The sequence below is a fragment of the Microtus ochrogaster genome, linkage group LG1 (assembly GCF_000317375.1).
Source record: "Microtus ochrogaster isolate Prairie Vole_2 linkage group LG1, MicOch1.0, whole genome shotgun sequence".
Classification (NCBI taxonomy): Eukaryota; Metazoa; Chordata; class Mammalia; order Rodentia; family Cricetidae; genus Microtus; species Microtus ochrogaster.
This window is the reverse complement of record NC_022027.1, coordinates 28240941-28251722: the sequence shown is the minus strand read 5'-3', so window position 1 is coordinate 28251722 and position 10782 is coordinate 28240941. Positions and strand designations below refer to the sequence as shown.

Below are 10782 nucleotides of genomic sequence, written 5' to 3'. Positions count from 1 at the left end.
CAAAAATCTAACTTAGGTCCAGGCAAAAATTATGCTTGAACTGAGCAAGAAAATCACAGCAAGCACCTTTTGAAAATTATGATTTGTTGGCCCCAAATTGCGCTGACCACATCTCTTTTCAGCTCAAATAAACATTTATTCCAATAAAAGGAGCCACTGTGATCTCTGCTGTTTGCTGTGGGCTCCTGGCCGCATGGTACTCTTGGTTAGGGTTTCAAGTGTTTACCCATCCGAGGGGTGGTGCGGAAATCATAGGCTGTTTTCTGAGTGCAGAGAATTTGGTATCTAACTTCCGAGAGGATCTTCTCACTGAGGAGGTGCCAAAGGGAAGGTGCATTGATTCTTTAAAACAAACACCATTTATGTGGTAGTTTAGCAAATGACAGTGCTAATCTTAAAGACATCTCTGCTGAGGTGTTTTGGTATAGAATACCAAAGATCCAGAACAGGCTTCCCAGAAGACACAGAAACTTCTGGAAATTTCTGGTGTGTTCTTTGGTTAATCAAATGCTAAATGGAGTACTTAATTCCCTAGTGCTCCTACCATCAGAAAAAGTAAAGCACACTGCTTGAGAAGAATGTTATTCACGTTTTCCAACCTTTCCCTCTCCTCTCCGGGAGGTGCATGGACTCTTACGCTGTGGCTGAGTTGAGCAGACTGTTTCCCGGGTTAATGCTTGTTCTACCAAATTAATTCAAGACTTCCTAAAAATAATGAGATTTAAGCAAAATGAAAATGAAAAGACCTTTTAAGCACTCTCAGAAAACTACACATTTCTCAATGCTCACTCCCTTCTCTGCCCTGTGGATATCAAAAGCAAGCAAGGTCATGACCTTCCTGGGCTCAGCTGTCAATCACGCGCAGCAGAAGGGCGCAGCGTGGGAAGACAGTTCCCTCTGTCGCGTAGGAGGAAGCAGGATTGTCAATATGAAGACTAACACCTTTTCTCATTCCTATATTTTCCTTTATTATTCCATCCTTGCTTGAAAATTATTCAGGTTGGAAGAAATAAAAAAAATAAAAAGTGCTTAAATTTTTCTGTATACATGTAAGTAATGAAATCACTGCAGAGGATCTACAAGGCCCATGCCATTCTTAAGATGAGGTGATTCTAGAAGTTGAGATAGTTCCTCACAGAAGAAAATTTTTTTGAAATAGATGTGTACGAACTGTTTAACTGATCCATAGCAAAGAGCTGTCATTTTAAATTGGCACAGCAATTGTATATACTTATTGCGTACGATGTGATAACTCAATAATGTATACACTATATAATGATCAAATGCCTCCGTATTTGGTATCATTTCCTTTTGCTTATTCTTTGTTTCTCTTAAGATTGTCAGAGACTATGGTCACTCTCCTGGGCTTTAGAACACTAGAACTTGGAGGGAGGCTGGAAAACAGGTGGCAAAGACTTTGGGTAATAAGTGTTATTGAGCTTAGCCTGTGATACTAAAGGTAGGCTCACCACGTTAAGTAAAAGTCAGATAAAAACTTCCGGAAAGTGGTAAGAGAACTTGACTAGGGAATCAATGTCTTGGTCCTGGTTCTTCAGTGACTCTGCCAGCCATTGGGTGTCTCTAACTCCGTACCTATAAGACAATAGGCAGGGTCAGGTCAGCAGCGAGGTTTCCCTCCCATTTTAGCCTTTGTCCAGTTAGACACTAGTGTGGCGTGCTGCTCTGATGACACATCTGTCACTTTCCTTGTCCGCAGACTGCAGTGGGGACCTGTTTCACTGCCACACGGGCAAGTGTCTCAGTCACAGCCTTGTGTGCGATGGATATGACGACTGTGGTGATCTGAGCGATGAGCAAAACTGTGGTAAGTAGCATGGATGCCTCAAAGGATTTTACTAGAAACCACAGGCATTTATGACCAAGAACACGTATCTGTCTGTTCACTGTCTGACTAGAAGGTTGCAAAACAAAGCAAATCAAACCAACCAACTTCCCTCTTCAGAAGGAAGAGGTTAAACACTGGTCTCGGCTATGTCTTCTGCCTCTGTACCCTACTTCTTACCTAACTGCCGCACTAAGGGGATGTTAGGGACAGAAAGAGGAAAGACGGCAGGATTGTTGAAGTGCTAGTGTATCCCTGTGTTTTGTTCTGTTTAGCTTCTGGCTACATTGGGCTTATGTTTGGATTTTGAGCTCCTGAGCAAAACTTTGCTGAGAGGTACATTATAAAGTATAACATGTGGCCAAGGCGCCCACCCCCCACAGCACAGTCTTTGGTGAGTCTGTGCATGGTGTATGTACCAAGGGTTGGATGACAGATTGGTTTTATGTGCAGATGCTGAGGTTTTGTTTTTCCAAACATAAGCCTTCCTTTGAAGGCACATATTAATTCTGCATCATGTCTTTGGAATCTAAACCAGCGAAATAACTCTCGGTTATTGATCTTTATAGCTTGTGATTAGCTTTACATGTTTATGCAATATATTATTGAGAGTAGGAAATTTGTAATATGTACCAAAGGGCAAACTGGAACAAAGACAAGTGTTGGACAATAGTCAACATTTGGGATTATCTAAAGGGATGCTAGAAAGAGTTGGAGTGTAAGGCAAAGGAAGTCTTGGAGTGGATGTGGTCAGCAGATAGCCCCAAGTGGGGAAATTTGGTAGTTTCTAGGTGTATTGTCTAACTTTTGCCCACTGCATCCATAAAATATTAAAAATTCTAAGTGTACAATCTACGAACTAATTATTAGATATAGGTGGGACTGTCTAGATTTCGGACAAAGAACGGGTGAAAATTATAATCTTGCCCATCACAGAATCTAGTGTGAAGAACCCTTACAGTTCATCTAATCTACACCCTTCCCCTCCTCTCCAATGAAGGAACAGCTGGGAGGTTGGGAAAGTGCCAGAGTAGGTGGGGTTTGAAAGGTGGGTGTGTTAGTGGGTAGTGTACATGTGTGAAAAGGACTGTTAGTACCAGAGGCCTCTGAAGATGAGCAGATGTTGTAAAGTCTATGCTTTCAAGATGTCTTCATAAATTAGCAGCATTTAGTCCTCCCTTGGACCAGTCTTTGCTCTGCACTCTGTCTGCAGTGGACTGAGCAAGGGTGGATCTCCTGGTTCCTGCCCAAGCATCCTCTCTTGTGGTTACATTTTCCTCCACACCATGCCTTCCACATTCTCTGGTTTACTTTTCTACAATACCTTTGGTGATTCATTGTTGCTCGGGAGGCTATGACAGTGGTCACATTGATGGACACACGTGAAACTTTTTCATTATTGCATCTGCTATTTCTGAACCCTTACCATTCATAGGACCATTATATTTATGTCACAATAGCCCTCAGAGCAAAGTAGTCTACGAATTCTTCCCTGCAAGAGAGGAAGCTTGCTAATTAGTGATCTCACTGACTTGCCATATTCCAGAAATGCGTGGATTGGGGCAGAATAGATACCCAGATGCAAAGAAATCATAAGAAAATAGTAGTGGTTTTCCTTTCTTACCTAGCAGTTCTTTCAAACATGAGCTATAGATTCAGATAATCCAGTAGAAAATCCAGGCTTAGCATCAGGGGGGATGACATAAGGAGACACTCATCTTTCCAGCTTGCCAGGGAGATGTAATTCTTAGAAACCCAGCGGGCCTGTTACAGACACATGGATCAACCCTCTGCATCCGGAACCTCAAAGCTTACTTCTGGTCACACGACTCACTGGAAAAGTCATAGATTTTTTTCCCCCTAAATAAGGGAAACCAAACATGCCAACAATTAGAACACCTGCCCCGAGAAACAAATGAGTCTGCCCCCAGGAATGTGGACAGCGGGGTTTGCCTTGGTGGAAGGTAGCATGTGAGCTTGGTTGGAGCCATCCTAGGAATGTTAGTGATGGAACAGAAACAATGAGAGTAGATTCTCTTCAGCCAGAGCTGTAGGCACAAGTCACAGTGTTTCCCACTCTCTTCCTCCCCATCTTCATCATCTTTCCTTTTCTCTAGATTGCAACCTCACAAAAGAGCACCGCTGTGGGGATGGACGCTGCATCGCAGCTGAGTGGGTGTGTGATGGGGATCTTGACTGTGTGGACAAGTCTGACGAGATCAACTGCTGTGAGTGCCTCCATCGCCACCCCGAGGAGTCTCAGTTTGCTTGTTGTTTTTTTTTGTTGTTGTTGTTCCTCTTTAGACTGCACTGAAGCTAAAGTCCATTATGTAAACAGCACGCAGGGAGGATGATTGCTTAAACTTTGGTTCTATCAATCTGATTCCGTCTTCTGTCTATGAAGGTAGCTTTCAAGAGGTGTGAGAACAGTATCAATGTAGCTGTGACCTCACACCTCTCTCCTCCAAATCCAAGCTTAAACTGGCTGATTTGACCCAGCAGTGCCTGCGTTTTCTCTTGCTGCTCCTGGATCCTTCATGTTTCTGGGAGCTTTCCAAAGGCAATTCTCTTCCCAGAGACCAGGGAGTCCCCTTTTCTCCGCATATGATGTACAAGCAGCTAAGCCTCCAAGCGTGTTCTTTGGAGCCATTTGTGGGAGAGCTGCCAGAAAGAAGGGAGCACGCTATGACCCTATAGTAACATGGAGAGAGTCTGATAGTAATTATTATTTTATAGCAGGCTATGTTTCTAGATATAGGGACACTTGTTTTCACATTGACTCGTAACAATTCTGATTATTAGCCATGTTAGCTAACAATTGTTAGCCATGTTCTCCCACTTGGAAAATATGTTGTCCTTGGAAGACAGACATGAAAAAAGTTAATAGTAACAGTTACATGTTGAAATAGTACAACTGATCTGAAATGATTAAAGTGACATGTCTTACTATATATATTTGAATGAAATCTTTCAGTCCACTTGGTATAAAGGGTTGGCACACAATTTCCCTGTGCATTGATTACAGAACACTGGGTGGATATCACAATCTGAGAATCTTTATATGGAAAGGCATGGTATTGTATTTAACCCATTCATGTCTCCTGTGTACTTCAAGTCATCTCTAGTTCCCATAAAAAAAATGCAGTATAATATATATGCTCCTATATAGTTGTTATGCCAAATTGTTTAAGAAGCAGTAATAAGGCAAATGCTCTGTCTGTGTTTAATACAAATATATTTGCCTCAATATTTTTTATTTATAATTAGCTGAATCTGTAAACTTAGAACCCATAGATATTGCATATGAAGTTGAATGTTATCTTGGCTTATTCATTGAGGCAAACATAGAAATGCAGATAACACAGTTGTATTTTGACAGATGAGAAGCTGCATAAAACATTTCATGATCATGGTACCTGGCTTTCTCTTCTCCTACTTAATTTGAAGTCTTTGCCTTGTAAGCTGATGGGATCCAGTGGCTGTATTAAAGGACTGAGGAGAGCAAGGCCGTGATGGGCTAAAGAAAACATTTGGTGGGGAGCCTTGATTCAAGAAGTGGGTCTTAACACTAGATAATAACTCAGCAAATACTGAGGTCACATGACACATGCATTTCTCTGATGCTAGAAAATGCTGAAAGTTTAGAATTTTGAGAAATCACAAGAATCAAAAAGCTAAAGGTAACCAGACACCCCATTTTCAAATACCAGCCATAAACAAAAGTCAGACGATGAAGCATTCACTGTGCAGTAGGTATCCTGGGATTTTGTTCAAACACATTATTTCACTGCCTCGTTAGATTAGGAAGCTGTGGAATGAAAGGTCTGGTGTAAAGTCCGACAAGCTTGTTTTCACAGTCTTTGCCTGCCTCCCGGCAGCCTTGTGACTTAGAAATGAGCGCTGTGTTCTCTCAACTACAGTTCCCTATCTGTAAAACAATGGCTATGACATCTGTTTCATAGGGATCTGAACTTGATGTGTCAGGCACACCTACTACGGTTTTTGCCACAAAACACACCCCTTATTAACTGCAAGTGTTTTTTTCAATCATTGACTGTACCATCAAAAGCACCCAGTTCTTAATAAGTGCTCTTTTATAATGGAGAGAAAGTTCCAGAAGGAAAGAAAACCTTCCAGAAACTCTCGGAATTAGAAAATCAAGTAGCGCCCCCCTCCCCTTGTGCACACAGAGCACAGCATTTGCTGGTGATACCTGGTAGGTGGCCATCATTTGTATGGTCAGCAGGGGCATCAGTAAGCCAAGTGATGGTTCTCTCGCCTCCCCTAGCTTGCCACAGCCAGGGCCTGGTGGAATGCAGAAGTGGGCAGTGTATTCCTAGCAGCTTCCGGTGTGATGGAGATGAAGACTGTCAGGACGGGAGTGACGAGGAGAGCTGCGGTGACCGTGAGTGTGTCCCCAGTGTCCCCAGCCCCCAGAGCGTCCTTGTTTCGGTGGCTCTTTCTTTGGGGGAATGAAAAGGAACATCAGAAAGTTGCTCAAACAGGATTTCCTTACAGATGATTCCAGGTTTCCTGGTCACCCCTTTCTCTTGGTGAATATGGAGTGCTTAAGCAGCACAGGCGGGAAACTCATCCCTGAGGCTAGAGAGGAAGCCACACGCTCGGATTCTGTTGAGTCTTCCAGTGTTTAAAGAGAAGACTTCAGTGTGTAGCATGCAATTAAACATGATTAGATCCCCAAAAGAAGGAACTGGCTTGTGAAATTAAGTGTAACTGCATCCTAATTTGGCCATGTTAGAAGACTCAGTTTAATGTTTCACATTGCCAAGCAACAGGCTTAAATATACTTTAAAAAAAGAACATAATATCCACGCATGATGGGAATTGAACATGTTGGGTTTTAAATGTGATTATATATATATACACACAAGTTCCATACTGATTATATACTGATTATTTTAAGACCCGATTTGTCTGGAAACCTCCCAGCATGTGGTTGACAGAATATTCCCAAACTTAATAACCCCCTCCATATTGTGTTGTCTTGTATGGTATCAACAACCAACATTGCACAGGGGGATTAGCATGACCATTGCACCCTTGTGCTGATCTTCATGCCTCTTGCTACTACTTGCTATCTGGGTGGCTTTAGGGGAGTCGCTCCACTTTTCTAGGTCACAGTTTCCATATCATCTCAGATGATGATAAGTCCTGTGTGGGGCGAGTGCCTGGTGAGAGGTGAATAAATATGGCCTGTTTTCACACAGCTAATGTGGGCACTCAGTCTAACCAAACAGCCGACGGAGCTGACAGTCTCACGAGATGGGGAGGCTCACCGTCGATATCCAATCATGTAGTACAGGTGGCAAGGAATTCAGGGTGCTGGGCTTCCGCAGGCTTGACAGCCCCCAGAAAAACATTGTAATGGAGATGTACTAGAGTGTCAAGCTGAAGAATGAGAGGCGCTCTCGAGGAAGAGGGGAGCTCCCGTGAGCATGGCAGGCCCACAGCACTACCCGGCCAGTGGTCTTGAAACAGGAAGTGGAAGGTGTGTTTAGGCTGCAGAATGAAGACCATGTTGTGAGTTTTGCTCCAGGCTTCTTTTCTGTTGTGTTCCTGCTCAGAAAGGTCCTTCTCTCCTTCTCAGGACAACTTCCCCCACTTCTTTGGGTAGCTTTGCCCTCCTGAGGTAGTCTGCTTCAACTTTCTTGATAAACACCTCTGGTAAAGCCGTGTTTTCACAGCCTGGTGAGGTGGAGCCCACGACACCATCCATGTTAGACTTTGACATTCACAGAAGGAGCCTTATGCTTTTGTTTTCCAGGATTCAGTTTCTGGTTTGTTGCATACAAACCAGATACTTAATATTCGCTGAACTATTGGCTGCATGATGTCCTAAAATGTCACAAAGAGCTTACACTTATGAAAAATGTTTAAAGTTGCCTTGAGGGAAAAAAAATTGCCCCTGACCTGATAGCTTTAAATGACAAGAGTGACACCATTTCTGCAAGGTGGCAGTATATAGCATTTCACTCTAGTAGGACTGGAGGGAGAATTCCAGTATAATACACAATGCCATAGAAATATGGATAAGCATGATTGCATATGTACATATATGGCTGCTTAGAGCGCCTTACGAGATATTCCGGATTCCAGATGGCATGTCTGAAAGTAATTGACCATAATAACCGGGGAGAGATGGAAAGAGAATGGGCAGCAATTTATTACCTTATCCACTTAAGCCACCAATGACCAGGAAATCAATGGCAAAAACAGTTTCCTCTCCACACACCTTAAGGAAAAGCCATCAGGGCGGAGGCTGCCGCCTCCCCGCCCCCATTCATTTGCGAAGAAGAAGCCCTGATCTTAGGTCCTCAGAGCTCGGCTGTTGATACTTTGCAAGGATACAAAAAGTATGGGTAGCAGCTATGGAAGACTTGCACCATGCTAACGGATCCTTGAAATGGGACATTCGTTTTGATGCCCTGGTGATTACCAGAGAAAGCGTTTTTTCCTTTATCTGGAGAGTTGGGGGCAAATGAGTATTTGAGATGTTGTTTACGACCCAGAATGTCAATATCTCCGGGCTACTTTTTTTGCCCTCCCCTCGTTTGCATTTAATGGGCACCGTTGTATGGGCACCTTGTAAAGACAGCTATGCTTTTCCCCCTAGAAGAAGCCATCTGTTGTTTTCTTTAGTGCGGTTTGCCTCTTTTTTGTTCATTTGTACGGAATTCTTTCAGATACTGGGCTGTATTTAGTTGACGGGATGGTGAGCCCAGAACACACCTCTTCCATATGTGTTCAATATTTGGGGCGAGACGGGAAGGAAATTAAAGCTGTGTCGCTCTACGGCTCCAGGAGACATTCTTAGTCCTTCAGATGGAGGGCTGGGATTGGCAGGTGCTGAAAGCTACCGGGCTTTTCCCCTTCCACAGGTCAGACGCCATGTCCAGAAGGAGATGAGGGATGCCTTGACAATTCTTGCCTCGATACATGTGCTGGTAGCTCTGCGTGTGACTCGGACGGAGGCCTGAGGAACTGTAGTAAGTACAGCAGCGGACACAGACAATCTTTGTGACAGACAGTATGTTCAGCCTCTTCATACCTCATCGTTATAAACTACTGAGGTTTGGAATTGCTCCAAAAATATATGCATTTATATATATATATATATAGGCATTTTCTTTTGTCTAAAGGTTGCATGTGGTAGCAGAAAAGAACCAAAATGGTCTTCATTAAGTAAATAAGAAACAAATGTGTGGTTGCGGATGGGCCATCAATCCACATTGCCTAATGTCATTACCACCACTTTCAGCTCAACATCGGCTCCTATAAATTATTTTCATGGCTCCATCTGTGGGCAGATGTTATCTTTCTTCTTTTTAAAGCACAGCTTCCAAACGGGAGACTTCATCCAAGAGGCAGAGAGGAGACTCATTGAAATGGTCTCCTGAAATTTGGTCAGTCTAGTCTTTCAGTAGATGCGTTCCCCCTGTTCCAAACACACTGGTGAGCTATCACGGTCTGGGAATCATTGTGTGCATATGTTTTGGGGCCAGCGCAGTGGCTCCAATGGTGAAAGCAGGTGGCTGTCTCTATGTTAATTTTCAGTAGAGATTAGCTGAGGGAAGACTGACAATAACACTAGAAATTCAAGGTCACCTTTAGCTACTTGGTGTATACCTGGTATATATGAGACATTGTCCCCAAAATAATTTTTAGTAAGAGAAATAAAAAAGATGCACTGACCACTTTCCCAGTCAGGGATATCCAAACTATATATTCACATAGAACTATATTTGTAAATATATTTGTGAGTGTGTTCTGGGTTCACTGATTCCATGTCACAATCGTGTCTGGATCTTTTTTAAAAAGAGTGATTTATTTTTATTTCACTTTCAATTTTGGATGAATAATTCTGAATTGTGAGAGTCATGTCAAAGACATGTGCTTAGTATTAAAATTCTCAGCATTGTTTGACATGGAATGACACGGTTAGACTAAAAGCGTAGACAGGACAACGTTAGCCTGTGCTGTATATAGGGAGAAGAGAAATGGAAAATACTATCTTCTCTGCATTTGAAACACTTCAAAATCTACTAATGTAGGGCTTAACCATATAACTCAGTGGTTAAATGCACTGGCTGTTCTTCCAGAAGACTTGGGCTTGATTTCCACAACTCCACAGTGGCTCATAAATACCTATAACCCTTGACTCAGCGCCTGTTTCTGGCCTCTGTGGGCACTGCATGCACACTGTGCACGGAGATAGACAGGCAGAAAACCCGTACATATTAAATATAAATAAATAAAAAAAATCCCAATTTTCCCCCAAATTCTAAACATTTAGAGTACAGTGTCATCTTACAAAAAAAAAATCTCAGGAAGGGCCAGCTGCTAGCTCTGGCTTGTACATTAAGCAGAACTTGCAGTGAGTATACAATGTTCCAGGTACACAGGGGTCTCTGTCCTCTTCAAGGGAGAAGACAGAAATCATGTCTCTAGCTTACTGGAGGTAACTTCCAGCACAGGGAACACCCTGTAGTCTCCTGACTCACAGTTACCTCATTCTTTTCATGTTATTCCAACATACACTCTCCCTAGCATCTCCCCAGCTCCTTCGTTCCCCATGCATATCTCTGCTCGCTCCTTTCCATGCCTTGGTGCATGGATTTGTGCCTCCTCTGACGCTGGATGTGGAAGGTTTTCATATTTCTCTGTACATTTTATTTTTTTTTACTAGAGCAGTGGTTCTCAACCTTCCTAATACTGCAAACCTTTAATATAGCTCCTAATGTAATGGCCCCCAACTGTTGCAAAATAGAATATTGTTTAACTATGTAAAGATGTGTTGCTGTTTCACCTTGCCTGCCTAGCACCTGCTTGCTCTAATAAAAAGCTGAACAGCCAGTAGCTAGGCGGAGGAGGGATAGGCGGAGGAGGGATAGGTGGGGCTGGCAGGGAGAAAGAAAAGG

At 42.9% G+C, this 10782-nt stretch overlaps 1 protein-coding gene across 2 annotated transcripts in view; it reads left to right on the top strand.

Annotated features, from left to right (window-relative positions):
- Positions 1-10782, top strand: part of Corin (corin, serine peptidase) — a 186708-nt gene that overhangs the window by 122014 nt on the left and 53912 nt on the right. For both annotated transcript variants that reach the window (XM_005359323.2, XM_005359322.2), the window contains exons 7-10: positions 1718-1825; positions 3961-4071; positions 6132-6248; positions 8743-8850. In XM_005359323.2, the coding sequence (XP_005359380.1) occupies positions 1718-1825; positions 3961-4071; positions 6132-6248; positions 8743-8850 (444 nt within the window). The remainder of the gene's footprint in view (positions 1-1717; positions 1826-3960; positions 4072-6131; positions 6249-8742; positions 8851-10782) is intronic.